General features: G+C 42.5%; 1 protein-coding gene across 2 annotated transcripts; it reads left to right on the top strand.

Annotated features, from left to right (window-relative positions):
• Positions 1-256: 256 nt before the first annotated feature.
• Positions 257-16138, top strand: LOC306914106 (very-long-chain (3R)-3-hydroxyacyl-CoA dehydratase 4-like). 2 transcript variants are annotated; one of them, XM_079491026.1, is made up of 7 exons: positions 257-612; positions 2396-2502; positions 6028-6155; positions 6871-6983; positions 9674-9780; positions 14458-14597; positions 15712-16138. In XM_079491026.1, the coding sequence occupies exons 2-6, from the start codon at positions 2472-2474 to the stop codon at positions 14568-14570; spliced, it is 492 nt and encodes a 163-aa protein (XP_079347152.1). In that variant the 5' UTR covers positions 257-612; positions 2396-2471; the 3' UTR covers positions 14571-14597; positions 15712-16138. The 2 variants fall into 2 exon arrangements, with proteins under 2 accessions (XP_079347152.1, XP_079347151.1); XM_079491025.1 differs by having other exon boundaries at positions 257-616.
• The last annotated feature ends 1716 nt before the right edge of the window (positions 16139-17854 follow it).

The following is a 17854-nucleotide window of genomic DNA, read 5'->3' as shown; positions in this document are numbered from 1 at the left end:
ACTATTACTGCCCCCACTATAATTACCTTTTCATTTGTTTATGGAAAAAAATCATTCATTCCTTTTTGAAAATGTTTTGAAATAATTCAAATGTAGGAAACAAAGGGGAGGGGAATTGTGTCCGTGACCGGTGACCCACAAATGGGTAACCCCCGACTCCCGAGCTACTGTTAGGAAGCATAATATTAATACGTGCCCTAAAACAACACCTCCACCTCAGGCTCTCTGTGACGGAGGGAGGGGAGCTCCTCTACTCCCCACCCCGGGTCAGGCACGCCTCCTCTCGGATGGGTGTCAACAATCTCTCCACTGTCTGTGACGCGTCGCGGAACACAGTTGAACGGCTCAGAACAGACAGAAAGTAACCTAAAAGAGCTCAGCCGACCCGCTAACTGTCCGTTTGCTGTGTGTGTGATGCATCGTTCACTGCTCACAAACTATAAGTCAAACATTTACTTGTTTCGTTCAGTCAGATGATGTGGAGCTCGAGCAGGACTTCTTCTTTCTAGAAGTTAACACAATGCTGTGATTAATAAAGGAAGGGACGGAAAACACCGTTTTTTTGCAGCTTTTTGTGGTGATTTCGCTCTGAAATAATAATAACAAAAATGAGTAGGTAAGTCTTGGAAAATATGTTTACTGTTTAGTACCTCGATGATAGCTTAAGCTAATGCGTTGTTTACAACAACAATGAGTTAAAAACGTCATGACATGTCGGGAAAATAGCCTCAAAGACTCTCGTCTCGTAGATGTATTTGATCGATTTTGAGTTGACATGTTCATATCTACGAGAGATGTTGGCGCTCTCGCCCCTGTGGTCACTGCGGGGACACCAGCGGAGTCCTTATAGCTCCGAACATGTACAAACTGCAAAAATATAAGATGCTTACCCTGTTTCCCCAAACGTTAGAGAGGCCTACGGGGTGCTTGTATAATGTATTAGCCCGTCGTTTTCAACGTAGAAGTGTTTTAATCCCGTCTGTGACCGATATTTTGTCGGGATCCAGTTCTCTATTGGCGTTAGTGCATCCGGTGAAACACGCCGCTCGTCAAGCGGATAAGCACCTTTATAATTTGCATTCGTACACGTTCTGAGCGCTGCGGGCTTTACCGTGCAGTGACCACAGCAAAACATTATGGGTTGCAACATTTCCCGATGCACACACTAGGAATGTTTGGCTACATAGGTCAGGGCGTGGTGTTCCAATGAATTAGTTGGAGGGTAATGTCAATGTGATTGTGATGTGAATCATGCATGATGAGTGAGATAGAGGGGTAGGGATTTGGTATGGACTAGTATAATAATAATAATGAACTATCTTATCATTTATCTTATCATTATTTCTCTTAGACATATCCAGTATTTCCTTTCTCTTTTAATGTTCTTCTCTTATACTCTTTTCAATACAGTAGCAAATTACTTAAAAAAAAAAAAAATCAATTATATTACAAAGATCCTGTATTTTCTTTTTTTACGTGCCCTCTGTTTGCACCATGATTCAAATTGCGATTTTATCGTGATGTAAATTGTTACCAGTTTATCGATTTTCGATTCATGATATATCGTTACATGCCTAACTGTGTATGCATGGTTTAAAGTCGTCAGTCGCCACGACTGATTGCAGTCATTTGGATTCCATAGACACCAGCATGTATCCTAAGGAGGCATGTAGTGCAGCGAGAATAGCCGATCTACAAGCTCTCAATGCGTCATGCATTGAGAAATTGTAGACAGGCTATTTTCGGTTATTATTTTTTACGATTTAGAGCATTTGATTCATTGAATGTTTTTATTTCACAGTATGAAGAATGGGTACATTTCAGACGAAAGCACAAGTCAATACAAAAACGGTTACTCTGTGGACCATCCATGATTAAGCGTTACACTTATTTACAACAGGGTCCACCATTTTCAATTCATCAGAACGACGTACAAATATACACTTCTATAAAACACAGGAAATCAACATATAAAGAAAGGAAACCAGCCCAAAATGACAGTCATATTTTTACCAGCCACACACACACACATACACACACACAGCAGTATGTAGAACAGCAGAAACAATATTACTAAAACATCATCATTTTACATATACCTGTAGAGGGTATGCGCGTGACATCATCATACCCGGAAGTTATGAAGAACGCCTAACTGTTAGTGGCAAAAAAAACTACTTTCTGGCGTTGACGGTCCATACATCCAAACAGAAAAGTCCTATCACTTTATGCATGCACATACCCTCTATTGTGTTGATTGTTTAGCAAAACGGTGCTAGTGTGGGTGGGGCCTTTCGCACCGTTTCACAAATGGCACATTTTGGCATTTTTTTCCAGCGGTGACATTTCATTTAGCTTTAATCCACGCATTGTTTGTTTTGTCTCCACACTACAGGCTCAGCATCAGGTGTGCGTACTCGTTCACATACAACCTGTTCCAGTTCTGTGGACACACATGGCTGCTGGCAAACATGACCGCCAGGATCCTCTCCTTTGGTCGAGGTGAGACATTCTTCCTTGGGACACACATACTGGTATTTCGGGGGAATCTGTATCTAGACAGGCAGTCATAGAGGTAGGAAGGTTTGGGACATATCTAGACAGGCAGTCATAGAGGTAGGAAGGTTTGGGACATATCTAGACAGGCAGTCAGGGACATATCTAGGCAGGCAGTCAATGGAGGTAGGAAGGTTTGGGACATATCTAGACAGGCAGTCAGGGACATATCTAGGCAGGCAGTCAGAGGTAGGAAGGTCTGGGACATATCTAGACAGGCAGTCAGGGACATATCTAGGCAGGCAGTCAGAGGTAGGAAGGTTTGGGACATATCTAGACAGGCAGTCATAGAGGTAGGAAGGTTTGGGACATATCTAGACAGGCAGTCAGGGACATATCTAGGCAGGCAGTCAATGGAGGTAGGAAGGTTTGGGACTATGCAGGTAGTCATGGAGGTAGTTGGGTGCGAGACTATTGAGAGCTTTACAGACATGTAGTGTTCCTGGTTCAGAACAACAAAACCGTCATAGGTGAAGGCGCTCTCTACTCAGGGAGTCAAGTTGAGTCTCTGTAGCTGATGGGTGCAGATTCTTGAAGATCAATGGAAAAAGGGGAATATCCATCCATCTTCAACCGCTTATCCGTAGTCGGGTCGCGGGGGCAACAGCTCCACCAGAGTGCTCCAGACTTCCCTCTCCAGAGCAACATTAGTGACTTCCTCCTGGGGGATTCCGAGACATTCCAAGGCCAGTGAGTCGATGTGTTTCCTCCAACTGCGCCTTGGTCTGCCCCGGGGTCTCCTCCCAGTGGGACGTGCGTCGAGGACCTCCCTAGGGAGGACCAGATGCCCGAACCACCTCAGCTGGCTCCTGGCGAAGGAGCAGCGGTTCTCTCTCGTGTGACTGAACTTCTCACCCTATCTTTAAGGGAGATGCCAGCCACCCGTCGAAAGAAAACTCATTTTGGCCGCTTGTATTCGCGACTCTCTTAACCCTTAGAAGAGCAAAGACGCCAATTGGCGTCTTCATCAGAATTCCGTAAATGAGCAATGACGCCAATTGGCGTCTTTCTCTTTTTTGATTAATCTAAACATATTAATATGCTCCGAAGCGCTGTTTAAATTCCTGAGCTTATATTCCAACTACATTACCCAGAAAACCCGTGTCACGTGACACACGTGTACGTGTTGCCATTGGAAGCTGGTCCCACCCCCTGTAAACAGTGGGGGCAGAGGGAGTCTTCATAGTTTTCATTGTTGCCTGTTTTGCCGTCTCGCCCGAGCGATTTTCTAGCAGAAAAAGTTGAAAGCAGTACTATTTATTTGAGCGAGTTTTGTGGTAGTAGTATTGATCCATACGCGTCCCAGTCGCCTTCTCCAGGCGGAGTAGCCCTGGTCCAGTGCTTACAGCGAGACTCGCTGCTCCCTCCCTCCTTTTTTCATTGTCTCCCCATCGTCGTCCGATGAGCTATACCGGGAAACCATTGAAGAAGACGATCAACCCGGAATGTTTTGAGGTAATCTTATTGTAGAAAATGCCCTTCTATAGTGATCAGAAATCATAAGATGATCGCTACAAATAGATGCTTGGATAATTACTACTACTAGTCAGATCATGACGCCAGAATGACTCACCACGATGGCCCCCAGCCATTAGCCAGCACCAAAGGTGCTGGCTAATGGTGTTGGTCGGTGCATTGGTGCTGGATAATGGCTGGAGGGGGGGTTGGTGTCGATCGGTTGGTTGGTGCAGTACAAATGTATCGTAGCAGGCATGCACGCATGGCAGTACAAGTATTTTCTATTGTAGCGTGCCTTATAGGCGATCTGATCTTTAGAGTAATGTTCGCTCCTTTTATTTACTGTCTACAAAGACGGAGAACAAACATGCATCGTTTACTGAAGCAACGCGTGGTTGCTTCGATCCTAGCCCCATATGTGCCCTCTCCCTACGCTCATTCTGTAGCTCATCTCGGAGCTACAGAATGAGCGTAGGGAGAGGGCACATATGGGGCTACTTCGATCCTTGCTACAAGGATCGGAGGGGGGACGGGGAGTGAAGCTAACAGTAGCGTATTATATAAGATCTGTATGACGTTTCATTGACGTCTGAGCTTGCATGATAATTGCATTCATTGTATATTGTATACAGTCATGACTGTACATTGTTTAGTGTGTCTCCGTGTGATGATGATGATGACGATGATGTCAGATAGCCTACGTCCCCCCCCCCCCCAACTGGCTATTGGCCGGGCTGACTACAGCTAAATGTTTATTTTTATATATTTAGAACTGGCATCAGATGAGGAGGAGGAGGAGGAGGATGATGAAGACGAAGAGTCAAGACTGCGATGGAGTTCTCCGACACTGAACCGGATGCATTCATTCATTTCAGTTGTTGTTTTTTTTAAATTTAGCCTACACACACACACACACCGTCAAGAACAACTGGAATGCAGTGGTTTGGGGACACTGGGGAGTTTGGGGACAACTGTTTTGTATGTAGGCCTATTTATTTTCTGTATTATTTATTATAATTGTATTATGTTAGTAGTCATAAAAAATAAAAGACAAGCTTTTACAATGAGTTAGACCTGTCATGGCTATTTTGTTCACTATTCTGAGGTTTATGGTTTGACTAAGCGAGTTTCAACTGTGATTTACTCTGTAACGGTAGATGGTAAGAACCCAATTTTTTTGTTATAATACAGTATACATTCAAGTCTATATTTTGATACATATCATGGGCACAAAGTCATATCAAAACAATGTCCTTGGATGTGTTTTTTATCCAAACTGTTTTTTCACAACAGGTTTTTGAGATACATGCATGAATAGACACGGTACTGGTAAGACTATGTAAACATGGTATATATCAAAATGTGCGTTAGAATGTCTAATTTTACCCCAAAAAAGAATTGAGTTTATATGATGTTCCATTTCAGAGCTAGGGGGACTTTTAGCTGGATAGGTCAGATTGATCATGACTGACCATGCTATTTATAGATGGCAAAATATCTACAGTGGTACATGTGAGAAACTTTTTATTTTATTTTAATTGAACTAGACAACTCACCCTTTAAAATGAGATATTGCATGGCTATGTACGCCCAGCAGAAAAAAAGTTATTTAGAAAATAAAACTTCAACCGGGCATAACTTTTTTTGTTGTCCTAGAAACACTACCCAGTGTAAATGCAGGCTCTTTTAAATGGCTTCCAACACAAAAACTAAACATTTTATCAACTCAGTTCATTTTTTTCCTGGAAGCAGACAAGCCAAGCTTTCTCTGAAGGTCTTTCGTTGTCACACATTCACAACAGAGAATTTTCAATAAATCATTCAAAAACGCCATTCTGCCATAGAGAAGTCTAAAAACTATATAGAAATCCTTGAAACTCTCAAAGAGTTAATAAAGTTTGAGTTTCTTCATTTCATCACAAGCAGCATGAGCAGTCTAGAGAAACGAACGCGTTTCGGGCACGCAGGCCGTGTTCCTGGTTCATTCATGTTGTTGTTGTCGTTGTTTTGCAGGCGCGTTGGCAGACACCTTCTATGCCGTCGGGGTGGTGATGACTCTCTGCCAGCTGCTGTCCGTGTTGGAGCTCTACCACATCGCTGACGAGATCGAGAAGAGCAGGCTCATACCTCGCCTGGTCCAAGTGTGTATTGATCTGTGTAAAACCCTGTCCTCCTTAAGAGCCTGGTCCAAGTGTGTATGGTCTATACCCTGTCCTCCTTAAGAGACAGTCTTTAAAGCCTGGTCCAAGTGTGATACAGCAGTGGTGGAAAAAGTACTAAATGTTTTTACTTAACCCATTTAGGCCTGATGTCGAAATTTAAAAAAAAAAAACTTTTTTAAAATGTATTTTTTTCTCAGTGGTTCTCAATATTTCATGTCAAGGATCCCAAAAATTGTATGTAATATGCCGCCGACCCCCCCCATCTGAAAATATGTTGTTCCAGGGACCCCCCCCCCCCCCCCCCCCCCCAGAAGCAAAGATTTGAGTTTAAAACTGAAACTCTGAAAGAATATATATTCAAAGATTTGAGGCACATTTTCACGATTTTTCAAAAATAGCAGACCTACAAGCTCGTAGCGCGGCACTCGGTGCCACGCTACGAGCTTGTAGATCTGCTATTTTTCAATAGCTAAAATATAATGTTTAACTCATCCATCGCCAATGACTTATTTAACTTCTTTTTCATGATGTCCTGGAGCCAAGGACGTGTTTTTCGTGTTTTATAACACGAAAAACACATGGTGGCGGTCTGGGCCTTTTGGCACCCCCTAGTGGCGATGGATGAGTTAAAACACAAAGGGGTTCCCGCCCAAAATGGGTTAATGAATACGGTGTTGTCTTTTCCACCTTGCAGGTGGTGGAGAGGAACCTGTTGCTGTTCCTGGTGATCATCGGCCTAGAAGACCTGCAGAGCAGTCCAATTGTGTTTGTCCAGTTCATGCTGTGGAACATCCTCGACCTGTTGAGGTGTGTACCAACTAGGGCAGGGGTTCTCAACCCGTGGGTCGCGACCCCTCGGGGGGGGGGTCGCCAAATTATTTTAGGGGGTCCCCAAATTATTTTCAAAAAAAGAAAAAAAAAAAAGATTTTTTTTTAAATTTTATTTTCACGATTTTTCAAAAATAGCAGACCTACAAGCTCGTAGCGCGCCACTCGGTGGCGCGCTACGAGCTTGTAGATCTGCTATTTTTCAATAGCTAAATTATAACAATGCTTAAAACACCAAAAGGGGTTCCCGCCCAAGATGGTTTAAGGTTATTGTAGAAGTCAATTTATATTGGGGGTCGGGAGGGGGCGGGGCGGGGGTCCCGAGACATTGCCAAAGCATTTCCGGGGGTCCCCGGCCAAAAACGTTGAGAACCCCTGAACTAGGGCATTCACTTCTAGTCATTTTTACTAGTTGACTAGTTGCCTAGGTTACTAGTCGACTAGTTGTTTAACCACCTATAGAGGGTATGCGTGTGACACAAGGGGGCAGGCAGACTTTCCAACGTTGAAGCTCTGGGTCCTAGTGGTAGGAGGAGGGACTACAGGCGGACCCGTGGATTCATGACCGGGAAACCCCGTGCAGCTGGGCTTTAACGTTGAGCGCTCAGTTGCCCTACGTCACTCAGGACCTCAAAGTTGAGGTCCTGGGAGGGACTTCCGGCAGTCTTCCGGGTGCTTCAAAACGCCACTGAGCAACTTCCACTGACATGAATAGCTGGGGGGGCGGAGCTTCGCGCCAGTTCAGTCTCTATTATATATATACTCTATGGCACATACCCTCTATTATGTAAAAAAATCTTTTTTTCTTTTTTTGGAAATAAATATTTGTACATTTAAAAACTGTGTACATTGGTGACTGGGTTAGGGGGGGGGATATATATATATATATTTTCTTATCAACTAGTCAACTAGTACCAGCAAGGTCGACTAGTGGATTTACTAATGCCCTAGTACCAACTCCTTTCTGCTGTGGTCCTTGATCCACTTTGACTGCCGCCTAGTGGTCATTGGAGGTAGTTGGCTTCTGCCGACGGAAATGACTGGATTACTACTCCTTTTACGTTTGGTCTCCCGGCCTTGCAGACAGAGAGAGGAAGAAACGGCTAATAGTGAGCATTAGCTCACAATGTTTATCTTTTGCCAGAAACTGTAACATGGCGATCACGATGCGGTGAAAATTCACAAATATAGGATCCGAACATCGGATGTTTGGTCAAAACCACGGACAGCGTCGTGGTTTCAGAGAAAATGAGCGAGGGGAAAATCAATTCTGTCCATTGGTCAACATTTAGTGATGTGAACATAAAGCTGAAGTCAGTGTTTTTCTAAATGGACAGTGGACCATCAATGGCCCGACATGGATTACAGTCGCCACGACAGATTTCAGTCATTTGAATTCCATAGAAGTCAGCATGTTGCACAGTGAAAATAGCCCGATCTACAAGCTCTGTAGTGCTTGAGAGCTTGTAGACAGGCTATTTTAGTAGATAGGCTTAATCCATTCTGGGCAGGAAGTCGGGAACCCCTTTTGGTGTTAGCATTATGTTATGCTTTAGCTATTGAAAAATAGCAGATCTACAAGCTCATAGCGCGCCACCGAGTGGCGCACTACGAGCTTGTAGGTCTGCTATTTTTTGAAAAATCGAAGAACGACTGACATAGAAACATAGCTTTTTCAGAAAACTGTCAGGATGTAGAAGACATTTTTAGAATCTGATCTCAGGTCAAAATGGGTTAAACGAGCCAATGAAAGCAATATGAAAAGAGAGCAACAACATGCACATCCCCAACCCTTAAGTTTGCTGAGCAACGAACAGGAAGGAACAAAATTAAACGCTCCGCACACCGAGCGCTCCAAAGCGACGGATGCTTTTACACCGAGCGCTGCAATGCGAGTATGCGACGGATGATTCTTTTATCGTACCAGAATGATCTGCGTGACGTTTGGAGCACACAGGGCTCTTCTTCACACTAAAGCGAACACGCTGGAACGCCAATCTTTATACGCAACCCACAAAAAACAATCAACACGATCACATGGACTGCAGTACAGCTGTGGACATTTTCTCACATGACCAAAACAAGTCAGGATGGTAAAAGACATATTAAGAGTAGTCATCTTTCTGATGTATTTCAACTGCGTATGACAATCGTGCATGTCACTTTACTATTACTCTTTACTATGATGACTCTTTTTAAAAGACACGTGACCAAAACAAGTTATGGTAAAAGACTCTTTTTACCATCCTGAATTGTTTTGGTCATGTGAGAAAATGCCCAGTCAGTCACTAGTAGCCTGCACCTGAGACGTTCCTTTTTCACTGACACCAAGTTTAGAATAAGAATTTGAATACCACATAATATCAATACGAAGAAACGGTAGTAGTGGATGGAGAGAGGATTTTTGTCTCCAACCAAGAAACGGCAACCAATGGCTGCAAAGAGGGGGTTCGCTTAGGAAACGACGCCGGTGACACCGTTGCACAAATCACACATTAGGACACAATTATTCAGTCGGGAGATCGACATGAAGCCCCCCCCCACCAGTAACAGTGGGGGGCTGCCACTGTTGCATGCATAGGGAAAACGCTGCATTTAGTTCATAATATTTCTTTCCAAAGTATCGTAAACGTATGTAATGTATGGAGTGTGTTGCCCCCTGTGTTCAGGTATCCTCACCAACTCCTCTGCGTGATGGGAATGCCCTCCTTTGGCCTGCTGTGGGCTCGCTACACTCTGTGGATCCCTCTCTACGTCGTCTCCGTCATTACAGAAGGTACGACGCGCCGTTAGACTGCGCATGCATGCGCCGTTAGACTGCGCATGCATGCGCCGTTAGACTGCGCATGCATGCGCCAGGCAGGGAATGAATTGACTGCATATTCATTTAACCCATTTTGGACTGAGGTCGATTAAAAAAAGGCTTCTAAATCCTAACTGTTTTCTGAAAAACCCATGTTTCTATGTCGGTGGTGCTCAACCTTTTTCATGTCAAGGACCCTCAGAATTATCTCTATTGGGCCACGGACCCCCCCCATCTCAAAATATGTAGTACCAGGGACCCCCCCCCCCCAGAAGCTAATATTTTAGTTAAAAATGTTCGCTCTGAAATATATATTCAAAGATTTGCGCCACCTCACGACTTTTCAAAAATAGCAGACCTACAAGCTCGTAGCGCGCCACTCGGTGGCGCGCTATGAGCTTGTAGATCTGCTATTTTTCAATAGCTAAATTATAACCTGTTTAAAACACCAAAAGGGGTTCCCGCCCAAAATGGGTTAAAGCAATACTTTTACCCCATCATTACTTTTTCATTGTCAAATTACTCACCCTGTGAAGCCTTGGATTCACGGATGTTTTAGTTTTTCTCGCCTTCCTTCACGGCAAATGGAAATATGCAATTGGAGTATTTATTGATTTAAAAAAGGCATTTGACACAATCAACCATGACATTTTAATAAAAAAACTGGAAAGATATGGATTAAGGGAGTTGTGCTTGATTGGGTCAAAAGCTATTTAAATGGGAGACAGCAGTTTGTGAAACTGGGTGATTGTTCCTCTTCATGTTTGGACATTACTTGTGGTGTACCCCAGGGGTCAGTATTGGGTCCACAATTCTTTATTCTGTACATGAATGATATGTGTGAAGTTTCCAGTTTATTACAGTTTGTGCTTTTTGCGGATGACACAAATATTTTTTGCTCGGGAGATAACTTAATTCAATTACAGGAGGATATAAATACAGAAATGAATAAATTAAAATTATGGTTTGACAGAAACAGGTTATCATTAAACGTGAAAAAGACAAAAATAATGTTATTTGGCAATAACATGACAAACACACAAGTAAAGGTAAAAATTGATGGGATTGAAATTGAAAGAGTTAAGGAAATAAAATTTCTGGGGGTAACCATCGACGAAAAGATTAACTGGAAGGCACATATAAAACATGTACAGAACAAGATATCAAGAAGTATTGCAGTTATCAATAAAGCTAGGAAGGTATTGGACCAGAAATCACTCCACACATTATATTGCTCCTTAGTCCTGCCCTATTTGCAGTACTGTGTAGAGGTTTGGGGAAATAACTACAAGACATCTTTGGGTCCAGTAATAACCCTTCAAAAAAGAGCAATACGAATAATACACAATGTGGGTTATCAGGAGCATACTAACAAGCTTTTTTTAGAGTCAAAACTTCTCAAATTTATTAACATTGTAGACTATCAAACAGCACAAATAATGTACAAAGCCAACAATATGTTACTGCCAGGTAACATTCAAAAACTATTTAGAGACCAGGAGGGGGATTATAATTTAAGGGGAAAATCAAATCACAACTTTAAAGTTCAATTTAGGCGTACAACCAGAAAAGGTTTTTGTATTTCAAATTCTGGCGTGAGGTTATGGAATGGTTTCACGGTGGAGTTAAAAATAAGTGCAAACATGAAAATGTTTAAACTTAATCTCAAGGACATGATTTTAATGAGCTACAGGGATGAAGAGGGTGTAGGTTTTCACTAGGTGTGTGTGTGCGCGTGTGGGGGGGGGGGGGGGGGGGGGGCGGGGGTGTTTGTGTGTTTGTGTATGATTATGTATATGATTAATGATGCTTGGTGATGATGGAAAGGGGGTGGGAGATATAAGCTTTGCTTCTTCCCACTCCTTTTGAATTTGCTTTTTTTATTATTTTGTACTTATTCTGTCGTTTCTGTTTATATTGTTTTAAATTGCATATTCAAATAAAGATTTCAATCAAATCAATGGATAATCCAAAAACTACGAGAAATGCCTGATGAATCAAATGAAATAGGATTTAGAACAGGATTTAACAGCAGCAAAACAATGGCAAAATGTACTACTACTGGCCTGGGCCATGGCTCAGTGGTCCAGGCACCCAGTCTGGCAGTGTGCCGCGGGTTCGACTCCCAATCCCGACGGCCTTTACTGCATGTCTTCCCCCCATCTCTCTCCCCATTTCCTGTCAGCCTACTGTCTGTCCCTCCATAAAATATATAAAATAAAAGGTGAAAGCCACAAAAAAAAACGTTTAAAAAATGTACTACCGCTAAACTAGAAAACACACTTTCACTCAAACGTCACTGTTTAATCCATTTTGACCTGTAACGATTGTAACGATTCTACAAATGTCCTGACAGTTTTCTGAAAAATCTATGTTTCTATGTCGGTAGTTCTCAAACATTTTCATGTCAAGGACCCCCAAAAATATATGTAATTGGCCGCTGACCCTCATCTGAAAAAATGTAGTTCCAGGAGCCCAGAAGCAAAGATTTGACCTAAAAACGTTCGCTGTGAAAGAATATATATTCGAAATTTGCGCCACATTTTCATGAGTTTTCAAAAATAGCAGACCTACAAGCTCGTAGCGCGCCACTCGGTGGCGCGCGATGAGCTTGTAGATCTGCTATTTTTCAATAGCTAAAGTATAACAAAATGCTTAGTTAAAACACCAAAAGGGGTTCCCGCCCAGAATGGGTTAACACACTTAGGATAAATAGGATCATGCACTAAGGTAGGAGCGAGCCTACGCACTCAGCATTTGTGCACAAAACTGTCGTTTATCCAAGTTATCCAAAGTTTCAGTGAAAAATGCGTTTGTTTTGGAAGTGCAGATAGATATGACTGGATAGAGTGCACTTGGATTATACTGTGAGAGCTGTGTTGTGTTTAGTTTTGCTGTGTTGTTCATCCAGAAACCCTATTTTTCTTCAAGTGAAGTTCGACTCTGTTCCACAGATACACATTAAAAATATAAGCTTGTAGATGGGCTATTATCACACTCTTTCTCACGTAATATTTGACAATTTGGCCAAAAAAGTAATTCAATTGTAACGCGCCACCGAGTGGCGCGCTACGAGCTTGTAGGTCTGCTATTTTTGAAAAATCGAAGAACGACTGACATACATAGATTTTTCATAAAACTGTCAGGATGTAGAAGACATTTTTAGAATCTGATCTCAGGTCAAAATGGGTTAAATACAGTACTTCTTCTTCTTCAAATGTTCTTAGTTACGTTCCACCACTGCAAATGACCCTGAAACGTCCCAGCATGAAGGAACAGCGGACGAGCAGCAGCATGTTGTCCTGACAGTGAAACGTGACTCGACATGAATGTAAACCGTAATCGTGTTTGTCCTACTGAGCGCTGACAGTGAAACATGACTCGACATGAATGTGAACCGTAATCGTGTTTGTCCTACTGAGCGCTGACAGTGAAACGTGACTCGACATGAATGTAAACAGTAATCGTGTTTGTCCTACTGAGCGCTGACAGTGAAACACGACTCGACATGAATGTAAACCGTAATCGTGTTTGTCCTACTGAGCGCTGACAGTGAAACGTGACTCGACATGAATGTAAACCGTAATCGTGTTTGTCCTACTGAGCGCTGACAGTGAAACGTGACTCGACATGAATGTAAACGGTAATCGTGTTTGTACAATAATGTGTCTCGGCGTATACAGCTCTAGGAAAATGACTCGGCAGAACGGACACGACGTTACTGACGACACGCCAGGAAGCGTGAGAGGAAGCTGATAACTGACCCGGGAAACGGAAATGTGTGTGTGTCCGTTTTATGACAAACGTTGCATTACAGTTAAAAGAAAAACTGTTATATATATATATATATAACTCAGTATCATTTAATCATAGTCACACGACGGCCTCGGCTCTTACATCATCAGTGGTACTTTTGAGGCTGTGACCCCCCCCCAAAAAAAACATATTTGAACCGGGGACCCCTAAAATAATCATATTTGAACTGGGGGATGACCCCCCCCCCCACACACACACACAAGCATATAGCTCAGGGCTGGGCAACTTTGACAATGGAGATCAGGGCCACTATATTTCCACACTCACTCCCTAGGGCCATATATTACTGTCGTAGGAAAAATAGCCGATCTACAAGCTCAAAACACGTCGCGCTGCGACACGTTTTGAGCTATTTTTGCTATATTAGAATTGAAATCTAGAATTTTTGCTAAAATTAACATTTTTATGTCATTTCAAATGCCTTTAATTATACTTGTGTTGAAGCAATGAGCTACTAATTTAGACTGAAGTAATAACAGCGGGTCATGTTTGCATGTCGTGGAATAGTAACAGCTGAAACCAATATTATATCGGTATTCTGACATTAACCTGAGGGCCACATTAAGTGAATGTGGGGGCCGCCAGTTGCCCACCCCTGATATAGCTTGTTGCTTAGCAGAAAAGGAAACGACACAATAAAAATGTAAAGATAGCCTATTTTAAAATGGCAGCTAACTTCCTTACTTGGATTCCGGTGTAGTGTAGTTCCAGACTTCATATAGCATTCGGAGATTGTGGAATAGTTGTCTGGCTATACGCGAGACTATACGTAGCAGTAGACATTTTGTCACATCCTAACTGCTGTGCTGACATTGTGTGTGACGTGGCGTCCAGGAATCACGGTGTACCAGGCGCTGCCCTACCTGGAGTCGTCCAGCAACAGTAGCACATACACCCAGCTGACCCTGCAGCCCGAGTCCCTGGCTTCCCCCTGCACACGCTGCTGAAGATGTACCTACCCATCCTCGCCGTTGGTGAGACACACACACTGACACATGCACACACACACACACACTTAACCCATTTAGGCTTGATGTTGAAATAAAAAAAGTCGTCTTCTGAAAGAATATATATTCAAAGATTTGTGCCACATTTTCACGATTTTTCAAAAATAGCAGACCCTACAAGCTCGTAGTGTGCCACTCGTGGCGCGCAATGAGCTTGTAGATCTGCTATTTTTCAATAGCTAAATAATGCTTAGTTAAAACACCAAAAGGGGTTCCAGTCTAGAATGGGTTAACTTAACCCCTTGTGTAGGGTTAAGTTTTACATTTATTTTCTCTAGCTTTGTTGGATTGGATCAGCAGCACATTTGAACTGGAAACACGTGACAAAGAGGGAACTGTTGTTCTATAAAGAGCCTAGATTTATTACCTCTCCATCAGGTGGAGAGGGAGAAAACAAGCATACACTTAAAACCGTATCACTGCCACCTGGTGGACGCAAATGCCAACGCTTGAACTGGCGACCCGGATCTACTTGGTTTTAGTGTGATCCATTTTAGATGCTAAATAGTTAGCGTCAATGCTAGCGAGCTAAAATGAGGCCATCCTTGCTCTAGAAAGCGTCAATGTTCCAATCGGGATCACCGGGCAATCAGAAAAGACCTCCGAACGTCGGGCGTTTTGTCAAAACCACGGATCCGGTTTGATATCAATAATAAAGCTTATATGACGGAACGTTTTGTCACGAGCAGTTTCTGTGTTACGGAGTACATAGAGATGTTTAACTAAAGGCTCATACATAGTCTGGCTTTTCGGTGGTTAGGTGACCACCGAACTACAACATGACGTCACGAGCCGTAATGAGGAGCAAACCACCGCCACCGCTCCAGCCCTTCTCTCTGTTTTTACTCACCACCGCTCAACGTTATTTCAGCTCCGGTGGTCACCTCACCACCGGAGCGGTGGTCACCTCAGCACCGGAGCGGTGGTCACCTCAGCACCGGAGCGGTGGTCACCTCACCACCGGAGCGGTGGTCACCTCACCACCGGAGCGGTGGTCACCTCACCACCGGAGCGGTGGTCACCTCAGCACCGAAAAACCAGACTATGAATAGGCCTTTACTTGTCGTCACTGTCTTCTCAGGTGCTGGTGTCACAGTGTGGCAGCTGCTGAAGGAACGCAGACAGCAGTTGGACAAGTGGAACAAGAAGCATAAAAGGAAGTGACATGTAATGGTGGACATCCTCTCAACACTCTGACGCTGGAATCTATCTTTTACCCATAAAGACCAGAGGCCCGTTCTACAGTACAAATGTCTTCTAAATCCATTTTCATATGACTGATATGTTGCCATATCAGTGGTGCTTGAACTTTGCCATGTCAAGGAACCCCAAGATTATATGTATTTGGTGGCTTTGGCCATATCCAAATATGTGCAAAGTATTGCAATTTTGTACTTATTTTGTTACATGCATCCTAATGTCATTGTATAATTGTCTTTCCTTTTCTTGATGTTCTGTGTAAAGCACATTGAATTGCCTTGTTGTTGAAATATACTAAACAAAAACCATTGCCTTGCCCCTGGTAGACGGTTATTAAAACTGTATTTAGTTGTTGTGACAGTATGTTGAAGAATTTATGATGTACATTTTTGGGGGGAGTTTGACATTCGGCTCAAGACACACACATACTCAAATACTAAAACTAAAACATTGACATCTGGTCACGACGTAGGTGTGAGGGCCGCGTAGTGGCCCAAACTCTAGATCTGAGGGCCAATAATCAATACTGCAGTAAAAGTCTGGAATTCTAAATGTACTTGAGTAAAAGTACAAAAGTATTGGTATCAAAATGTACTTAAAGTGCTCATTATGCAGAATGTCTCATTTCAAGTTTTCAAATGTAAATAAATAGCAGATCTACAATGCGACGCATTGTGCATCGACTGTTTTCAAATGCCCAAAATACACGGCTGCAGTGGGTAATCTACAAAATAACTAGTAACTATAAAGCTGTCAAATAAATGTGGAGTAAAAGTACAATATTTGGATCTGAGATGTAGTGGAGTAGTAAGTAAAAGTATTGGAGATTGGGAATACTCAAGTAAAGTACAAAAAATACTCAACTATAGGGTTAGTTTTACAAACCCTACACATCACATCAGTGAGTGTGGTTTAAAGTTAATTAGGCTAGTTGTGATCATAAGATTTACTGTAAACCCTATCAGACAGTCGGTTTAAAGTTTATTTAGTTGTGATCATAAGATTTACAAACACTACACATAAGACAGTCAGTCAGTGAGTGTGGTTTAAAGTTTAACATTTAGTTGTGATCATTTGGAATAGGGGTTCTCAACGTTTTTGGCCGGGGACCCCTGGAAATGCTTTGGCAATGTCTCGGGACCCCCGCCCCGCCCCCTCCCGACCCCCAATATAAATTGACTGCTACAATAACCTTAATAGAGCCAATACACCATAAATAAATACTGAAACCAGATATACATTAGGGAAGGTGTATGCATATGTACTGTGTACCATGTAAGTTTTCATTTCCATTTTCCAGCCATTTCATTGGGGGAAAAAAAACAATATATTTTTTAAATAATTTGGGGACCCCCCAAAATAATTTGGCGACCCCTGAGGGGTCGCGACCCACGGGTTGTTCCAAAAAATATTTGGAACAATAGAGACACACGGGGACTACAAATTCCACGCCCCCAAATGAGACAGCGTCCCCACTTCTGGTCCGTTAGACCAGTGTACTGCATGCCAGCCCATAGAAGTCAATTGAAATTCCACTGTAGTTAGCCTACTTTTAAAATAATACAACATGAACTGAAGACTATATTGATTTGAATAAAAATATGTTTCCAAATGTATGAAGTGTCTTTGTCAACATATTTTTTTGTTTTCTCAATAGATGACTTGTTTCACATTTAATTTACCACTTGAATGAGTTACCCATAATGTTAACGGAGCAGAGCTGAGTTGACAGACTGATTACCTGTCGCTTATAAGTGACGTTCCAAGCGCCGCCGAGTTTGAAGATACATTATCCGTATTTGTGGTGCATGGTGTGAACATGCAGGCGTATATGAATTCTTTATACAAAGAAAAAATAAAACTTGTTGGATTATCAATTTGTCCATATGATTTGCCTAAAAGTAGTTGGGAAAATGACCCAACTAAATGGCCAGGAGTGACATATCCATTGTCAACTATCTAGTGGATTCTCCAGGTTTATAGATAATAAAATATCAATTAGAATCTATCTTATGTATTACAGT

This window comes from Electrona antarctica (genome assembly GCF_951216825.1).
Source record: "Electrona antarctica genome assembly, chromosome: 21".
Taxonomy (NCBI): domain Eukaryota; kingdom Metazoa; phylum Chordata; class Actinopteri; order Myctophiformes; family Myctophidae; genus Electrona; species Electrona antarctica.
Note: the sequence above shows the minus strand (reverse complement) of the source record. Positions and strands in the feature narration are given on the sequence as shown.

Bases quoted from the DNA above. Each gene is read 5' to 3' on its own strand.
- LOC306914106 (XM_079491025.1), top strand. The intron at 2,503-6,027 runs GTGAGACATTCT...GTTGTTTTGCAG, and splicing joins GATCCTCTCCTTTGGTCGAG to GCGCGTTGGCAGACACCTTC. The intron at 6,984-9,673 runs GTGTGTACCAAC...CCCTGTGTTCAG, and splicing joins AACATCCTCGACCTGTTGAG to GTATCCTCACCAACTCCTCT.